This window comes from Sturnira hondurensis, unplaced genomic scaffold, assembly GCF_014824575.4.
Source record: "Sturnira hondurensis isolate 20B ecotype Veracruz unplaced genomic scaffold, ASM1482457v3 Scaffold0003874, whole genome shotgun sequence".
Taxonomy (NCBI): domain Eukaryota; kingdom Metazoa; phylum Chordata; class Mammalia; order Chiroptera; family Phyllostomidae; genus Sturnira; species Sturnira hondurensis.
The window spans coordinates 7186227-7206152 of NW_028076505.1; the positions used below are offsets into that span (position 1 = coordinate 7186227).

The 19926-nt window shown below is 39.9% G+C and overlaps 1 protein-coding gene and 1 non-coding gene across 2 annotated transcripts in view; both read left to right on the forward strand.

The window, feature by feature from the left end:
- PCSK2 (proprotein convertase subtilisin/kexin type 2) overlaps positions 1-19926 on the forward strand; it is a 356721-nt gene that overhangs the window by 194960 nt on the left and 141835 nt on the right. The window contains exons 3-5 of the mRNA XM_037043083.1: positions 6582-6695; positions 8839-8947; positions 15146-15183. Of these exons, the coding sequence (XP_036898978.1) occupies positions 6582-6695; positions 8839-8947; positions 15146-15183 (261 nt within the window). The remainder of the gene's footprint in view (positions 1-6581; positions 6696-8838; positions 8948-15145; positions 15184-19926) is intronic.
- On the forward strand, positions 11885-12018 carry LOC118984910 (small nucleolar RNA SNORA42/SNORA80 family). Its single transcript, XR_005066011.1, has one exon. It is a non-coding gene; the product is annotated as a small nucleolar RNA SNORA42/SNORA80 family (small nucleolar RNA).

The window sequence follows — 19926 nt, forward strand, 5'->3', positions numbered from 1 at the left end:
AATTTTTAATTTTTATTTTTATTTAATTCTTGTTCATGTACAGCTTTCTGTCTTATATTCCCAGCACTGCCCCCCACAGTGCTCCCCACCTCCCTCTCATTTCCACCCCCTACCTTAGTTATTGCCCATGTGTCCTTTATACTTGTTCATGTGAATCCGTCCCCTTTTCCCCTATGATTCTCTCCCCTCTCCCCTCTGGAGCCTGTCAGCCTGTTCCATATTTGAGTGTCATTGGTCATATTTTCCTTGGTTCTTTGTTTTGTTGTTTAAATTCCTGTTAACGGTGATATCATCTGGGTCTCTTTTTATGGCCCTCATTTTGAAGTCTATTTTGTGTGATATGAGTATTGCTACCCCAGCTTTTTTTTCCTGTCCATTTGCTTGGAATATTTTTTTTCTGACCCTTCATTTTCAGTCTGTATATGTCTTTTGTTTTGAGGTGGGTCTCTTGTAGGCAGCATGCATGTGGGTCATGTTTTCTCATCCATTCAGCTACTCTATGTTTTTTTACTGGAGCATTTAAACTATTTTACATTTAAGGTTATTATTGATAGGTATTTATTCATTGCCATTCTACTTCCTTCATACCTGTGTTCTCTCTCTTATTCTTTGTCTTCCTTTTCTCAAAGCAATCTCTTTAGCATATTTTGCAGTGGTAGTTTTGGTGGAGGTGTATTCTTTCAGCCTTCTTTTTTCTGGGAAGCTTCTTATATCACCTTCCATTTTAATTGAGAGCCTTGCTAGAATAGTCTTGGTTGCAGGCCTCTGTTTTTCATTATTTGAAATATTTCTTGCCATTGCCCTCTGGTTTGTAGTGGTTCCAAGTCAGTTGTTAGCCTTCTTGGGACTTCCTTGTATGTTGCTTTCTGTTTCTCTCTTGCTGCCTTTAAGATTCTCTCTTTGTCTTTGAATTTTGCCATTTTAATTATGATGTGTCTTGGAGTAGGCCTCTTTGGGCTCCTCTTTATGAGGAGCCTCTGTGCTTCCTAGATTTGTGTGACTTCGTCTCTCATCAAATTACAGAGGTTTTTCCATATTACTTTTTCAAACAGATTTTCTATCCCTTCCTCTTCTTCTTCTCCTTCTGGTATCCCTATTATGTGGATAGTATTATGTTTCATGTTGTCCTGCAGTTCTCTTAACGCCTTTGTTCTTTATGAGTCTTTTTTCTTTTTCTTGCTCTTTCTGAGAGTTTTTTTCTACCTTGACCTCCAGCTCGCTGATTTGATCCTCTGCTTCACCTAGCCTGCTTTTGATTCCTTCTATTGTGTTCTTTAATTCAGAAATTGTATACTTCATTTCCTCTTGCCTCTTGTTGATAGTTTCTATTTCCTTTTTCATGTTGATATAGTTTGCAGTGAGTTCATCATAGTTCCCTGTAATTTTTGTTAATTCTCTGTGAGCTCATTGAGCTTCCCTATAGCCATTGCTTTGAACTCAATATCTGATAGTTAACTTGACTCTATTTCATTTACATTCTTTCTGAGGCTTCTTCCTTTCCTTTCATTCGGGGCTTGCTTGTTTGTCTAGCCATTGTTTGTGAGACTCTTCTTGTTAGCCTCTACTTCTTAAATTAATCTGTTCTGACTCCCTGAGTTTGTGATGTGAACTTCTATGGTAGGAGACCTGTGAGATTCAGTGGCACAGTCCCCTGACCTCCTGAATTTCCTGCTCTTGAGATGCCATTTATGTTAGCTCTCTGGATGTAATTGGGTTTTGATTGTTTTGTCATTCTTTGGTGGGTCCTTCCCCCCAGCTCGTTGACTGAGGTTCACTCTGTCCACCACGTCTTGTATTCTGTTTTGCATATGCTACCAGAAGAAAACCACCAAACCCAGGGAACAAACTCACATCTGCAAAAATATCTCCCCACATACACACACACAATCTCAGTATAAACATCAAATGATCCAGTATTAATAAGGGCATAAAGAGATTAAGACTATTATAAGAAAGGAGAGAAATAAACTACAGTATAAATTCTGGTGACTTAATATGTACAAACTTGCTGGACAAGAAATGGCTGTTAAAAAACCATGCAGGAAAGAAGATATCACTAACAAGGGAGGAGACCACAGTGGATTTCATCTGGGTAGCCTCTATTGCTTTTTTTTCTTTCTGGATCCACCTCTGGTGATGTGAGATGCTGACCTCATCTAACTTTAGGCAGCCTGCTCTGAGACTGCCAGAGACCTACTGTCTATAGTTGTCTTCTTCAATTGTTAGTCACTTTGCACTCAGCAGTTAGGCTTAAGACCCATAGGGTGGGGCACAATTCTTTCTGGGGTTGGGGCTATTGTTTTCCCTCAGATTGCTCCTGCTCATAGGGGAGTGGTCTGCCTGAGCAGGATGACTGTTGCAGTATGGGTAACAACTCAGCACTGGAATCCCAGCAGCTGCTCTCTCAGTTCACTCCCCCTAGCCTTCATCCCCAGTCTCACCTCAAGCATCTCTAGTCCACTCTACCCCGACTTTTTGGAAGGGATCTACATCTGTGGCTGTCTCCTTTAGTTATTAGTCTAGTCAATCTGCACTCAGGAGTCAGGCTTAAGCACCGCAGAGCCTGGGCAGAGTTTCTCTTGGGGGTGGGGCTGTCAGGCTGCTGCCATTCGGAGGAAAGTGGTCTGCCTGAAAATGGCAGCTGCTTCCATTTGGGGGATGACTCGGCACTGGGCTTCCTGTGGCTACTCTCTCTACCCTCTCTCCAAAGCGTCCGTCCCCAGCCTCTTCTCAGGCATCTCCAGCCCACTCTCCTCTGCCTTTGCTGGAAGGAAGCCCAGGTGACAGCAAATGAAAGTTTGTGCACTGGCCCTTTAAATGGCTCTTTGCATCTCCAGCCATCCATCTCTGGCAGAGAGCAACCCTGCTGCATTTCACTGCTGGTTGTTATCTGTGTACTTTTGGGGTTCTGGTATTATAGGCTAAGGACCCCAGCTTACAGTTTAGACTCCATTCTTCTCAGGGGGATAAAGCCTGCTGCTTAATTATCCCTCTGGTGCTGCCACCTGTGGGTGCCCAGCCAGCCCTCTCAAGTCTCCACTGCACTCCTTACCAGACAGGTTGTGTTGAAGCTGGTTCTTCTGTCTGTCCAAGATTATGAGCCTTCTTTCTCCTTAATGTTCATTTGTTTCTTCTGGGTAATTTCTCCACAATTTAATTGTAATTTCAGATTGGCCCTAGGAAGAGGTTAGTGTTTCTTCCACTCATTCCTCCACCATCTTGCTATCCTCTGAATTATAATATTAAAGTCATTTTTAAAAAGGCAAATGCCATATGATCTCACCTGTAAGTGGAACCTAATCAACAAAACAAACAAGCAAGCAAAATATAACCAGAGACATTGAAATTAAGAACAAACTGGGAGTAACCAGAGGGAAGGTGGGAGGGTATAATGGGGAAAAATAGGGAAGGGTTTTCAGGAATAACTATAAAGGACACATGGTCAAAACCAAAGTGGGGTAGGATCAAAGGTGGGAAGTGGCAATGGCGGGGTGGGGGGAAATGGAGACAACTGTACCTTAACAAAAACAAAAAAGTTTAAAAATATTAAAGCCAATAATTTTTTTCTAAGTTCTCTTGCTTTCATTGGAAGACAATCCAATACTTCAATTCATAAGTTTTAAATTGAGCTCTTTTCTGAGTAGATTATTGAAATCTCACAACATCCTGCTTCAACATGCCCAATATGTGAGTCATCCCTTTGTCCAGCATCTCCACACTATATATGCTCTCCCTTACCCCCTCCTTAGTCATTAGCCTTCTCAGTTATCAGATCAACTGTGGTGTTATCACTGTAGTTGTGTTCAAATAACTCCTGTTTGCCCTGCCCCCAAACACAAGTGATGCTGGTAATTCAGATATGCCAAAGAGAAGCTGTAATGAGTTTTTATTTTAAAAAGTGAAAAGGATGTGCATATAGGAAAAAGCATAGTACAATCTGCAGTTTTAGGCATCCGCTGGGGATCTTGGAATGTTGATAGGAGGGAACTATTATATTTCCTTTCACAGTAAAGAAAAGGGAGCTTTTAAGAGGGGTGTGTCTGGTTCTTTCCAGATTGAAAACTACATTGACTTGGACATTTTAAATATTCTACACTAATGAATACACACAGAGAGAGACACATATATAAATGTATGTATATATTCTGTGAAGTTGTGAGAATATGTTGCATAGACCTCTGACTTCACAGACAGTAATTGACCTGAGACCGCAGCTGCTACATTCTGAAATCTATCACCATGTTGGCAACAGGCCATGATGGCCGCAGCTGCTCCAGCCATTGACTGAGCTCGGCAGAAGTGCTGAAGCATGCCCACCCCTGGGAGACACAGGGGTCCTCTCATCACTGACTTTGGATCCCCAACAGCCTTGCCAAACCTTATTTAAATTATGGGGAAGCAAGGATACTTGCCCAACATTGTACATTCTCTCTTTTATGGGGCCAGACTTGCAACACAGTTTTTTGCGTTCTTTATTCTAATAAACTCCTTGCATGTTTAATCTAATTTTGGCATTTGCTTCTCAGAAGATATATATAACATGCACATAATACAAATACACACATTAATATATGTACATATATGCATATCTAAATAATAATTTATCTCCATCTGGTGGACACTGATTGTGTCCAGACTTTCTTTTTTTAAAGATTTTTTATTTATTTATCTTTAGAGAGGAAGGGAAGGACAGAAGGAGAGAAACATCAATGTATGGTTGCCTCTCATGAGTCCCCTGCTGGGAACTGGCCTGCAACCCAGGCATGTGCCCTGACTGGGAATCAAACCGCAATCGTGTGGTTCGAAGGCCCATGCTCAATCCACTGAGCTACACCGGCCAGGGACAGACTTTCTCATTATAAAAAATATCCATTTATCCCATTTTGAGTACTTTTGCTACTTCTTTGTGTAACCTTTTTTTAAAAATCATGCCACAGTGAATGTTCATTGCTGGAATACTTCCAGAGAACTCACAAAGCAAGTGCCACACTTGCCACTTCTTTTCTACCTGTATCGCATTTTGCACAAAGTTTAGAGTTTTTCTGGCAAATGAGCCCTTGGCCTTCTATGTGAGTGTATAAACAAGAAATGAGGAACTACCCTCCCACTGTGTCCTTCCACATCCAGGGAAGTGGGAAGGGTAAGGAAGGGGGTCTTGGCCACATCAGTAACCTCTTCATTCTTTCCTACCCATCACAACTCTTGACTTGGATCCTCTTGTCCCACATCAAAGTTCTTGACTGCAAGCAACAGAAATGGATTCTGTATTACTTAAGCAAAAGAGAATTTGTTGGAAATGTATAGGGAACTCACAATCTATGAGAGGCTGAAGGATTAGGCCCAGGGTTGGCCTATAGAATTCAGATCCTAGAAGAGAAATACTCACTGAGGCACCTTTGAGGCAGAGGGAGCCTTCAGCTTCTCTAATAGCACAGGTGGCAAACACAAGGCCCGCAAGCCGATTCCGGCCCTCCACCTTGTTTTATCCAGCCTGGCACCCTGTTTCTACCCAGTGGCTGCACTGAGCTCTCACTTAACTGTTAAGGAGTAGTTACAGTCATACAATCCTAAAATTACATTCGTCCCTTTGAAGGCAACCGCGAGGCTGATGTGGCCCCGGGTGAAAATGAGTTTAACACTCCTACTTTACAGCAAGGCAGGTGACTCAAATTTCACTCCCATTTCACTCAAATTTCACACAGAACCCAGTGGACTGAAAGTAATGCTCCGGATATAATGGGAAGATTTGGGAAAAGAAGAACTAAATACTGGGCAGCAAAATATAATTTTAAAAATTAGTAAGTATTCAGCACACACTTTTTTATACATTTTCATAGTCCTTGAGTTTGTAGACTTCAGAGACTGACCACAACTTATTGGATGATAAATTAGTTTTTGCCCAAGTGCAAGTTTTCTGATTGAGACATAACCTAGCTTTTGCCAGGAGCCTGATTGAATTAATTCAGCTCCCACGTTTTCTTTCCATCCAAGGACTTAGGGTTCTATTTTACTATCCAGAATGAAGTGTTATTGCAAGGACAGAAGCACTATCCATCAACTTCAAAGATCCCTCAGTTACCTCCTGGAGCTTTGCTATGGACATACTGGCTCTTCATACAGGTTTTTTGTTTGGTTGTTTTGGTCTTGGTGGATTCCCAAATGTGATAGCACAGTACTGTTAACAAATGGAAAGGCTGGGAAGCCTTCCAGAAAAATGATCCATAAGGTTTCACTTTTTTCTTCCCTGAATCCATATCACTCTCTTTTTCTTCAGAGGAACATTCTCTTGCTTTGTTTTATTTTACTAATGACCCTGCCACTTACCTTCCTTGAGAGTGCTTTTCCCCATCTAATTCTTATTTTAAGGAAACTCACTTAGATCCATCACCAAGCCTGTTTGCTCACTGCAAGAAGTAAATCTCTTAGAAAATAATCATAAAGTGCATATGAGATGAGCCTGGCTTCAGCTAAGGGAAAAAATCTTATATACAAATGGAACTTGAATTAATAGAAACAAATTTCAAAAGAGAGATGTTCAGGTGGATGGATATTCAGGTAATGTGTCAGTATTGTCATTCCAGGTAAAGATGGCTTTGCAACAAGAAGGATTCCATCGAAAAAAGCGAGGGTATAGAGATATTAATGAGATCGACATCAACATGAATGATCCTCTATTTACAAAGCAGTGGTATTTGGTAAGTGTCTCTGTATTATTCCTAATGTTTCTCATTTTGAGACTTCGACTAAAAGATGCATTTCTATTTCCTCATAATTCTTTGGGATAACAGCCAGTATCCAACTCAGGGAACTGCTCTGTCCCCTCTGATACATATTGATTTTCTGTCACCACCCTAGTGTCTCATTATCTAGCCTGCTTTCTTCTGAACTGCTAAGTAGCCAGGGTCTTCTAGGGTCAAAGCAACTACCAAAAGCAGATAAGATTCTTCCAGACTCTTAAAAAGGGCACCAGTGTGTGAGTGAAGACTTGCAAAAACATGTAAAAGTCAAGTCAGAGGTCTGGGAAGAGTTATCTGGGGTCTCAACAGTCAGAGCAATGGCAGGACATGGTGAAACCACAGGCATAAGGGAAAGATTCAGGTGACTTCACAAAAGATAAGCAAGAGACCTCAAAGACTAAAGTAACAAAAGTAGCATCTATCAGTGTTTCCTAAAATAATAGCAGGAAGTCAGTTCAATGGGACTTCACTATAAAACTTTAATTTGCCACTTTCAGAGCACTATGCTGAATCCACACAAATGAAATAATTTTTAGGCATATCTTGCTCTAACCTACATGTAAAACATTAGTTATATGCGAGTACTACACCATTTTATATAAGGGACTTGAACACCCATGCATTTTGGTATCAATCATCCTCAATACAATCATCCCTCTGAGGATGTCTGAGGACACACTAGGTTTCTTCCAATTATAACCTTCAACTCACAGTGGCTTAACAAAATCAAAGTTTCTCCCTCATTTTATGCATCCAATGTTTTATAATCCCTCGGGAACTCAGGCTGATCAAGCTCAGCTGCTACTCCTTCTTGATACTGGTTTCGTGAGCACATCAGGGAAGGGAAGAGGTAAATTGCCCACTAGCTCCTAAAGCTTCTGTGTAGATGTGACAAATGACACACATATTCCATTGCCCAAAATCAGTCACACAGTCTTTCTCACTTCCAAGGGAAAGAAGAGGTGTAAGCTTAACATAAGCCTAGAAGAAAAAGTGGCCTTTTTCTTTTTTTATCTATAACCAAGGGTATGTTTTTATTTATTTTTAGAGAGGGAGAAAGGGAGAGAGAGGGGGAAAAAGAAACATTGATATGAGAAAGAAACAGTGATTGGTTGCCTCATCCTGACAGGGAATCAAACCCACAATCTAGGTATGTGCCCTAACTGGGAATTAAAAGCACAACCTTTTGGTGTATGGGATGATACTCCAACTGAGCCACCCAGCCAGGGCAAGAGTGGCCATTTTTATGAAGAAAACTAATAACATTCACATAATGTTTTAGTAATTCCATAATAGCCAATTGGACACTGTGGGCTTTTGCCAGTACAAAGTCTGGTGTCACTCTTTTTAATGATTCATATTTGAGAAAACGCTGCACAGAACAAAGATGCATGAAAAAAGGATAGTGGGCACATTTATTTTGGATTTTTTTCTTTGTTTTCCTTCATTTCACCTTTGGATTTTTTAAGGGGGAGTATTTATTATATAGAAATAATAAATACATAGTGTTCGAATATGCTAATATATACTCATATATTCCAATGATATATACCTATATATCATCAGAATATGCACTAAAGTTGAGTCAACTATCTTTAATTCAGTTTAACAAATATTTTTAAGCAACTGGTATCGTAGTATTGAAATCACAAACATAAATAGAACATCTCCCTCTTACAAAGGATATTGTATGTAGTAAGGAAATCATATTAAATAAGAATAATCCAAAACAATATGTGCTAAATTAAAAACATGAGGTATAAGTGAGTGAGCACTTAATTCTAAATTGGGAAAGGTTTCTTGCAATGGCAGCTTTAAGGAGCTTAAAGATAACAATCTGATCATAGAAGATGGGAGGATTGAAACTGTGTTTGCCAACTCATAAAACTATAAAACATCAATTGTGTATTTCAAAAACTTGAGGGAAAATGCTAGAATAGGTGGATAGGGAAACAAACAAAAATTCTGGTTCATGGAGGATGTAGCCTTTGAGCTGGCCCTGGAATACCAGATGGCCACAGAGCAGACCAAGCAAACATTTACACAGGTGCTTTACTACACCAAATTAATAAGATTCTGTGCTTTGGATTTCCTGTACCAGATCAATACTGGACAAGCTGATGGTACTCCTGGCCTTGATTTAAATGTGGCAGAAGCCTGGGAGCTGGGATACACAGGAAAAGGTGTTACCATTGGAATTATGGATGATGGTGAGTATTTCAATGCCTTTACATCATTTGGAAGCAAGTGTGTCTTTGCATGCCTTCAGATGTTCTATTTATGTTTGTGTTTTGAAGGCAGACTAGCAAGGTGCTGGGTCTGACCATCTGTACTCTGGCCAAACTCTCACTTTCCTCCTCCCAATCCATAGTTCTCAAATTTGAGAATACCCTTAACAGGTAAGTAATACATTAACAAATTCAAAAAAACTAAGCAAATAAACAAATGAAACCTGATTGTCACTCAATGGTATTAAGCCACTGCTTATATCTTACCTTAAAATATCTTCTAAACTTCTTTATATTTACCATCCATTTTTCTAGATTCACACTGTTCAGTGTAGTAGTCAATGGCCATATGTGGCTCTCTACATTTAAATTTTAATTAATTAAAGCTAAATAAAATTTAAAATTTAATTCCTTGCTTCATTTCAAGTTCTCAATAGCTATATGAGTCTAACAGCTGCTGGAATTCAAGCCAACTTCATTTTTGTTATCACAGAGATTTCTATTAGACAGTGTGGCTCTAGATCCATGAAATAGCTTTTAGGCAGCAGGATGGGGGTTTGGAGAATTTTGACTTTATTGTTACTTTCAGAATGACCCTCATAAAGCAGACTTTGATAACATTTTATGACGCATGCCCCCTACAACATGTTATCCCTTCTGAAGATTCTCAGAGAACACTATGTTCTCTAAAGCAAGCCTTTGAAGCAGAATTGATGGGAAAACAAGGGGAGGCATAGTGATTAAAATTGCTGCTGTCTTTGTGTGGGCTCATTAAATAGCAACATAAAAACAATGCCTCGCTGTTTTCTAGTGTGTTCAACATTTTGAAGTGGATGTAAAAGCTTCCTCCAGTGGCCAAGGACTTTCACAAGAAAAAAGGAGCTCCGCGCAATAGTCTGTGTGCACCTTGTTGGGAGCTTATAATAATCTCTCCCTTCCTAATGTTTTGGTTTAGAATCCAAAACTGCTGAGGCTAGCTCACCCAGGAAAAAGATGCACTTAGGTCTGGGGAAAACCTGCCTGGGGTATATAGTAATGATCATTTTGCACAGCGTATCTACTGTGTAGCCCCTGCAAGGTATTAGAAAATCACCCTAAAAGTGTCACTATAATGACAACAGACAGGCACACTGCTCATATGAAACCTCCAACAGCCCTGTGATGCCTGCTTCAGGACTTTTTAATTTTAGTCCCCTTGTCTGAGTGTCCATCATCCCTTCTGAAGAAAGCAAAGATGACTCCTGACTCTGCTCCATGTTTCCTGGAATGAGAGGCCAAGTCCTTCAGAAAGTTTTGGCAGAATACGTTTGATGTTATGTCTTCTGCTTATTAGTGGCCTTTGCAATTCCAAAAAAGCAAATTCTCTGCCTTCCAATTAAAACTCTTAACTTCTCCATTGTTTTAGTCATCTACTGGTACAGAACAAACCACCCCAAAATTAAGTGGCTTTAAAAAACCACCATATTGTTACCTCTCACAGTTCTGTGCATTGATGGCTCAGCTGGACAATTCTGCTGCTGGCCTTTCTGGGGTCTGTAGTGCAGTTGGAGTCAGCAGACAGCTGGGACTAGATTCAACTGGAGGCTCCCTCCCCACTCCATGCAGTCCTAGGGCCCCCCTCCACTCTTTATGGTCTCCCCAGCAAGGTAGCTGGACTTTTTTTTACAAATGGCATAGGGTCCCCAAGAACAGGGATTCTAAGAAGCAGGAGCTGCCAATCTTTGCAAAGTCTGTGCCTGAAATGGGCAGGTGTCACTCTGCCACATCTGTTGGATCAACAGACTCAGAGCCAAATTTCAGAGGAATTTCTGACTCCTGGTACAGAGAGAGAAAAAGATTTGTAGCAATCTTTAATTCAGTGTGACAACTGAGGAAAAAAAGACTGCCAAGCCATTCTCCAAACCACTGGTTAAGAGCAAAATGAGCACATTTAGGGCATGTATGGCCTCCCACGTAATAAGGACAAGTCCAGATGCTCAGCAGCCTCTCACCATGCCTCTCAGTTGGGCATCTCTGCACCAACATCCAGAAATGGGAAGCAATGAGGATGAGCTGGGGACATCAGAGCTGTATTTTCTCTCTCAACTGCCTGGACATGTTAATGGCATGGCATCATTTCCCAGATATACTCTCAGCAAGATATCAATACAAAATTAGATTAAAGACAGACAGATGCTAACCTTGACACCTAGGAGCAAAGTAATATAATATTTTATAAAGCACTGCCTTTTTATATTTTAGGCAGCTTGGCAAATATTCTATTATCTGCATGTAGAAAGTTCAATTTGTGGATAGCCCATTTTATTTTTTAAAGTATTATTGACATACAATATTATATTAATTTCAACAGCTCAGTTTCAGTGTCCAAATTGTTTTTCCAGGACCTACACAGTGCCTATCATTCACTGCTGAAAACAAATAAATACATGAAAAATAAAAATGAATGTATTACTAATAGAAGAATTGAAAACACTAGCTGATTTAGTAGACATATTCAATATAGTCACCCTAAAAAAGGTAATCAAACATGCAAAACTATTAAAATACTATTTAGTTTTCAGGTTATCATTTTCTTGCTCTAGTTTATTATTATTTTTCTTTTTTGGTGTGCTGAAGAATGGTATTATTTTTCTGAATTGTGTCTGTTATCCTTCAAATTCTATGAATAATCTCTTCTTCCTCAGACCAAAGTCTATCTCTGTTCTAACTTAACACTTAGTCTTCCCCTTAACCTAATTAAAGATGTTTAATTAGGTTGAATTTATCTTGCTTTAATTCTAATTTTTTTATCTCAAATTATCTCTTTCTTTCAATATTTTCCTTTCATAGAGAAGAGATTACTATTTCTCAGAGAATTCCTCTCTAAAACAACTTGCACTATCAGAATATGGAGCTATATGTTAAAAATTGACTCCCCACGTATAGATTTGAATTTATGGTAGGACTGCCACCCTGAGTCTTTTATAGTGCCCCATGCCAGAGTAAACTGTGGCCTAGAACCATTGCCTGGCATCTGCCCACAGGCTGCAAACACTGAAGCAAGTTACACGGTGGAAAATAAAAAAAAATTGACTCTCTGTTAGAAAAAAAATATTCTCTGTGTGTGTGTGTGTGTGATTTTTCTTTTACCTTATCTGTATGTTACAAAATTTTTTGCCTAACAATGAGTTCACAAAATTTAAACAATGTGTGCAAATATATACAATAATTTGATTCCAGCACAACATTCTAAAACCAAGTAGATTTTTTAAATGTCTGCTCTTCAGAATTATCCACACAACTCTAGTGATGTGGTAGATAATGGTACTAATGATGATGATAGAAATATAATTTATCAAGTGTTTACTTACTACAAGCTAAACACTTTCAATGAATTGGCTCTAATTTTGAAAATTGCTTTGCAAGGTAAATAATATATCCATCTCAAAGATGAAAACCCCAAGGCTCAGAGAGATTACATCATTTGGCCAAAGCCACACAAATATTACAGTTTCTGAGACTGAAATGAAACTGGATCTGTTGATCTCATAGTTTGTGCCCTTCCCCAACTTTACCCTTAGCCTAACCTAATTGTCTCTGAATTAGGGTCCAGAACACAGGTCTGAAGACTTTTAAAATGTCAGTCTCTCAAACAACCCTATTAAAAAATGGGCAAAAGGCTTGAATAGACCCTGGTTTTCCGAGGAGGACATACAGAGGATCCGGAGACATGAAAAGATGCTCAGCATCACTAGCCATCAGAGAGATGCCAATTAAAACCACAATGAGATACACTTCACGCCAGTGAGAATGGCCATCATAAACAAATCAACAAACTACAAGTGTTGGAGAGGATGTGGAGAAAATGGAACCCTACTGCACTGTTGGTGAGAATGCACACTGGTGCAGCCACTGTAGGAAACAATGTGAAATTTCCTCAAAAAACTAAAAATGGAACTGCCTTATGACCTGGCAATACCACTGCTGGTATTATACCCCAAGAATTCAGAAACACCAATCCAAAAGAACCTATGTGCCTCAATATTCACAGCAGCACAATTTACAATAGCCAAGTGCTGGAAGCAACCTAAGTGACCATCAGTAAATGAATGATTCAAAAAACTATAGTACATTTACACAATGGAATACTACACAGCAGAAAAAAGGAAGGAGCTCCTACCCTTCATGTCAGCATGGATGGAACTGGAGAGCATTATGCTATGTGAAATTAGCCAGGCAGTGAGAGACAAATACCATATGATCTCACCTTTAAGTGGAACATAATCAACAAAACAAACAAACAAGCAAAATATGACCAGAGACTTTGAAATTAAGAACAATCTGACAGAAACAAGAAGGGAGATGGGAAGGGATAATGGGGGGGGGAGGAGGGAAGGGTTTTCAAGAACAACTCTGAAAGACACATGGACAAAACCGAGAGGGGGTGGAAGCAAGGGAAGGAAGTGGGGATGGCTGGGTGGGGAGTGGAGGGAGAGTAAATACAGACAACTATAATTAAACAACAATAAAATAATTTTAAAAAAAGAATAAAATAAAATAAAATAAAATGTTAGTCTTTAAATCTTCTGCTCCCTGTCCATTGGCCATCCTTGAGAGGGAAGTGGGAGGAGGAGAAGGAGAATAGAGGACAGGACATGACCAGCTATACTATCCCAAGCTATAGAAATTGGTGTGATAACAGTAATGGTTTTAGATGTCAAAATATCAGCAGTGAGATAAACCATGTTCTGTAGTACAGTGACTTCCAGTCCAGGAAGTAGTTTGCAGAAATTAACTTGTGCAACCAGAAAAAAAAAAACGAAGAAAAAAAATTTTTTAGATATACGGTTGACCCTTGAAGAATGATGGTTTGGGTTGCATGGGTCCACTTATACACAGGTTTTTCTATTGGTCAGCACAGTTCAAACCCACATTCTTCAAGGGTCAACCAGTAGTTTGGAATTTGCACATGTGGAGGATCAACTTAAGTTATATGCCAATTTTCAACTGCCCAAGAGGTTGACTGCTGTAACTCTACATTGTTCAAGAGTCAACTGTATACATTCAGATACAATTTTTTTTGAAGAACAGTTATAACTATGATTTGGTCGTAGTATTCATGCAGTGAAGATGACAACTATGAAAGACTTAATAGTACTCTGACTTTTGAATATTGCAACCCAATAAAGTTGTTAAATACCACTGGGACAAGCACACCACACTGTTCTCAATTCCAGAAGGTCAAGAAGAAAGCAAGCACAGAGAGGCCAAGCACTTTGCCTAAAATCCTGCATCCAGTTGGCAGCATGGCTGGAATTAATACTCAAATCTTGAATTCCAAAACCTACACTTACAACAATCATGCTAGGTGGTGCAGGAACCTGGACAGTTTCCTGCATGGCTGTATGCTCAGGTGTAACTACTGCAATGATTATATTGCTCTCAGACCTGGAGGGGAACTTTTCAATTTGCCCTTGAAGTACCAGTGTGCTTTCTGAGCCCCATGTGTCTGATGGAAGCTAGAAGCTCAAGGACCAAAATTCTACCATTGGAATGACTATTGGGCAACAAGGTAGTCTGTGTCCAAGAGCAAGCACAAGCTCCTGCTGGGAGACTGGAGGTCTCAGGCTTCCTGAAAAGCCACATTCTGAAAAGACAAGCATCAGCTCCCACTCAGGACACCTTGTGGGCAACCACTTGCCCTGTGGCTAATCATTTTTCTTGCCCAGCCATGTTACTCTTACTATGTCTATGCCAGTGAACCCTCTGCTAATCAATTTTGTCCAGGCCCTATTAAGTAATAATTGCTTTCCTTCCCCTGGGCCAGTTTCATTTCAGAAGAAATGCCAGTTGATGCTTTAGAAATGTCAGTATTTCCACAAATCTTTCTTAGATCACTACCCTGATGAGCCATCTATCTTATACACACTAAGCTCCTTTGTGCTGACATTTATGACAGAAGTGTTATCCTGAGGCTCCAAGCTCTAATTGGCTTCAATCCACTGATGCATCTGGTGGCAGCTGTCTCTCCACTTGGGCGGTGCAGCCCACCAACTCAGGAAATGAAACACAAGGCTGGGGCCTCAGGCTCAGTGTCTCCTACTGGCAACACACAAAAAAGGGATCTTTCTAGAGTAGCTTTCTTGAAGACAGTGGCAGGTATTAACCTTTCATTCCTGTGCTATTGTCATTTCTTCACAGGAATTGACTATCTCCACCCGGACCTGGCCTCGAACTATGTAAGTAAAAGCTGACCTATCTGGGGAAATGTGTGCACCTAAATGTTCTGGTATCCTTTGTTATTAGGAACATAATTCATGCACATGCACACATGCACACACATGTGCGTACATAGGACATGCACATGGGAACAACTGCATGCATGAACATACATACACACTAAAACTGCCCACCTTGTTGGAGCCACAACTTAGTACAAAGACAAACAGACAAGGCATGGGGCCTGGCAGCAAAAAAACTGATGGCTTTCGAGAAGAAAAGAAGGAAACTTGAGGTCTGAAAAGCAGACTGCCAAGAAAAAAGGTACAGGGAGGGACAAATAAAGAGGGCCTTGGCAGGGTATAAAATCAACTCTAGCTGAGGATATTGAATTGGAGTGTGGAAATGAGCCATTTGGGTTTTTGCTGGATAAAACTGATGGCAAAATGCCAAAAAATGTAGAACTCATATTGCAACCATAGCTGTGTGAATGCAAGAACATCATCTTTTTTATTATTTCTGTGCTTATGAGCACTGCACACTGACTGTTCCCCACAATGCTACATAGAGCATTTAGTTTCCCTTGACAAGGAAGAAATATTAACAGAAAGTCATGGTAAATGCTGTTGCACTAGAGCCACAGGCTTTGACTTTGACCCAGCAAGTTACTCTGCTTTGCTGATGAAACCTACAACCCCTTTAAAGAAAAACAATTGCTTTATTTTAACCCCATGAAGTCCACTATTCAAGCACTGATGTATTCTTTTAAAATTTTCTAGACTATTACTTGGCTATACTTTTGTAAGCTACAGATCTAAATATAAAAATGGTATTTTAGTAGTTAAAGGGATCATATTTAAGAGAACACGTACTCAACAGAGAAAAGATGGTTAACAAGCAGAAGTATTTTAGGGTCAATATTCCAGGTCATTTATCTGGGAAGGTGTGTGCATCTACAGTGCAAAAAGGGAACAGAGATTTTCCATGTGTTTAGTGCTTTGGGCATCTGGAATCAGAGGATCCATAGGCTGGGTTTCTATTTACTGCATGGGTCTTATAAATCTACAAAGAGTATACATTGAGCTGGACATTTTTTAATAATTAAAAAGAAAATTAAATGAATCATTTGCACAGTCCATCCAATGTGCACCCAAAGAGACATGACAAAAACTAATACAAACTGTATTCCAAGAGATGAGAATTCACTCCTGTAAATAAGACAGTAAAGAACCACCTATGATTGTAGATTCTGTCTCAGTGGTCCATCTGCGCAGTCTAAGGAAATGGTTCTCCTCTCCTTCCTGTGTCCTTTTTTCCCCCACCACAGGCACACATGGAGCTGTCTGCCTGGCTGTCCCTTTTGCTTCTTTAGAAGGACTGCCCTACATAGAGCTTTGTACACTTCTTCTAATGCCCTCCCTTTCTCTTCCTCCCCAGTAATTCCAGGGCCCTAGAGAGTTCTCCAAAGAAGAGATTGAGAAATGCATGTGGTGCATTTTCTCCAGTGCTCGGATACCCAGAGGCTTTTCCTAACACAGAATAGCAGAGATAATAGCTTGCAGGGGGTGGCACACAGAGCCATTTGTATTCTCCTCTGAGCAGAGCTATAGCTACACAGGGTTTCTACCATTTCCAGGAACCAGCACCTCACAGAGCAGCCAGATAGGGTTCTGCTCGCTTTTACAAACCAGTGTTGCTTCACCTTGCAGCTTGTAGAACTTCAAGGTGGGGTGGCTGCCAGTTGGGCGGGAAAGCTGACCCTGCTCCTGCAGGTCCAGTCCTCACAAAAGCCACATATCTGGAGACTGACCTGGGCATCCTTTCCTTCTCTCTGCCCATCCCTGGTGTTTTTGTGACAGGCTTCTACCAATGCCAATTACCAGACTAAAAGAGATAACAATTCAAGAGGGAAAAAATTCTCTGGAGCTCTGATGAACTGAAGGCACGATGCTAACTAACATTATGATTCAGCTGCCAAAAGCCCTAAACTGAAATGGGAAAGTAAAGCATTGAGGTTGTGAAGTGCCAACTCCTCTCAACTCTGCAATATCAGAATATGCCTGGAAAACTCTATAGGTTCTGAGTGTTGTATTCTTTTTTTTTCTTTTTTTTCTATGTTTCTTTCAAAAAAAAACATTTTCCTAATTAAAAATAAATATATATTCTCTGTAGAAAACTTGGAAAAGCATAAAACAGAGTCAGAACAAACCATATCGACCTTCTTAATATTTTAACATATTTCAGACTTCTATTTCTACACGCATATGTTTAATGAAATTGGCTCTTGTGACATATACAGAATGCCCCTTCCACTTAAGTTATGAACAATTTTATATCACTAAATATTCTTCCAAACATGATTATAGGGCTATCCATTATTTCTTCATGTTGCAACTTATTTAAACTCTCCAATCCCCAATTGTTGGACAACTAGTCCACTTCCAATGGGTGTTTCATTCTAAGAGGAAGTGACAGGTAGACAAGGGTGGTAGAGGGACTCTGAACCACACCCTGTGAAGGAAAGCTAAAAGACAGGAAGAAAAAAGACAACTTCAGGGGCACATTACCTATGTTTTTAAATATTTCCAATTCTTTATGTGGGATGAGGCATTCAACTAATTCAGTAATTTCTCCCAAGAAAATTCTCACCAGTGGATGACAATTGCAGGAGAAAGATTTTAGTTCCATTCAAGGTAGAACTGTCTAATGCTGAAGGTTAGTAAGTAAAAGGAATTAGCTCTCCCAGAAAGTAATGAGTTCTCCATATCCGGAAATATTTAAAAGGAGTGTCGATAACCAGTTGGCAGAGGTGTGGTTGAGGAGGTGACAAATGTGTACACTAATCTTAAAGTAGATGACATGTAAGAATCAAACAGAAAATGTAAGTTCTGTACAAAACTGTATGTTTTTACACTCTCTATCCAGAGGAAGGTCCTAGTCTTTAATGTGTATCAAATGCTTGGAACCTTATGAAAAAATATATCTAATTACATAGCAAATTACAAATTTTGTAATTTAATCACAGATTTTCTATATCTTTGGTATAAGTGAGAAAACTGAACATCCAAATATTTCATCCAATTACCTCAGCAGAGAACCTCAACCTAAACTGGTTTTTACCAGCCTCAGTGTCTCTCTCACCCTGTGTAGGGTTGAGAATGACAATTTTAAATCCACTAACCGAATTTATCTTTTCTTGTTTCTAATTAAAACTTTTATACTATAATTAGCAGAATGAGGATGACAAGTGGAGTAGACCTGCCCATGAGAGCAATGAAATCAGTGGACAGTGTTAAGCTCAAAAATTATTTGAGTAAAGGATTAATACACAGCTTCACACCTGGTTAGGTGACTTAATAGCTTGGATGTGATGAGCTAGCCTGATATCCTTCTACTGAAATGCACTTTGAGGAGGTCTGTGTTTGGGTTCCTTCAGAAACAGACCCTGAGGCAGGGTTTGGGGGAAAGTAGTTTATTTGGGAGGTGACCTCAGGAAGCAAGAATAGAGGGGGGAATGAAATATGGAAGGCATGGCAGCTAATAAATGACAGCTAATAAATGGCAGCTAATAAATCAAGCAAGGGAGCAGCTGGAAACTTCATCCCACTGGGGAATCTGAGGGACAGTAACAGAATTATCCCACCCGTGATGTGATGCCCTAGGAAGCCAGAGTATTTATATAGCAACTTCTGTCACTCATTGGTTGAGGGCTCACCCCAGGGGACATTAATATCACAGCACATCCTACCTTCCCACAACCACTGTCAAAGAGGTGCAGGTACAGGCAGCGAAAGTTCACCAGGAGACAGGCCAAAAGTATGTGGGCTGGGTGTTGGCAACATCTGCCACAAAGAGGATGACTTGGAAGTTTACTGAAGGTTAAAGTAAACAGAAATGAGTTATGTTGGAAAAATTCCTTCTTGCTGTGGATTATTTTCAGTGAAAAGTAGAAGCTCTAGAAGAATCTCTTAAACAAAGATGGCAAAAATTTCTTCATAATCAAACCAGGCAAAACGATTCCCAAACCAGAATTACTTTCAAAGCTTGCTTTTCCATACATTCATAGAGAAGAGTCAGAGTGCACTGGTAGTCTGGTGTTCTTTCTGTTTAAACTGAGAATTAAAATCTTTTGGAAACCATAAATCAATATACAAATGTGAGTCATTGGCATTAATTTAATTCAATAAATCAACATTTAATCTGTTAGCAGGAGCAAAGAATAATAATAGCTGCTTGAGTTATTATTCTATTGTCCAATGATTGAATTTAATCGAAGGGATCCAGTCCCACTAGTAAGTGCTCACTATCCCGAATAATTAAAATTCTCCTTTTTTCCATCCCAATAGTAATACCATGAAATGAGTATAGGCCAAGACACCATTTTAGATCAAGTCAAAATCAGAGTTCCTTTACCCCATCTTCTCTGGGAAAATGGTCTGGATATACATACTAATGCAATCTGACTGCTGTGTATTGGACCTGCTATATGCAAGCTTCAGAAAAAGAAAGAAAAGCCAGACACAAGTGTTCTCTACAGAAGTCTGAGGTGAGTAAGGACACTGGTATGGGATGTGTCTCACAGATGAGGGGCCAGCAAGCAAAAAGGTTGTTCATCTCTTTCCTGTGTGGCTCCATCCAGTGACGATCATGTGCCTGTGTTTACAGCACTGCTCCAAGCCCAGGGGCCCTTCGGGAATAGAAGAGGACTTCTCCAAGAACACGAGAAGTTTGACTGAGGTTGTAGCTCCTGCAGGGCGGGTGTG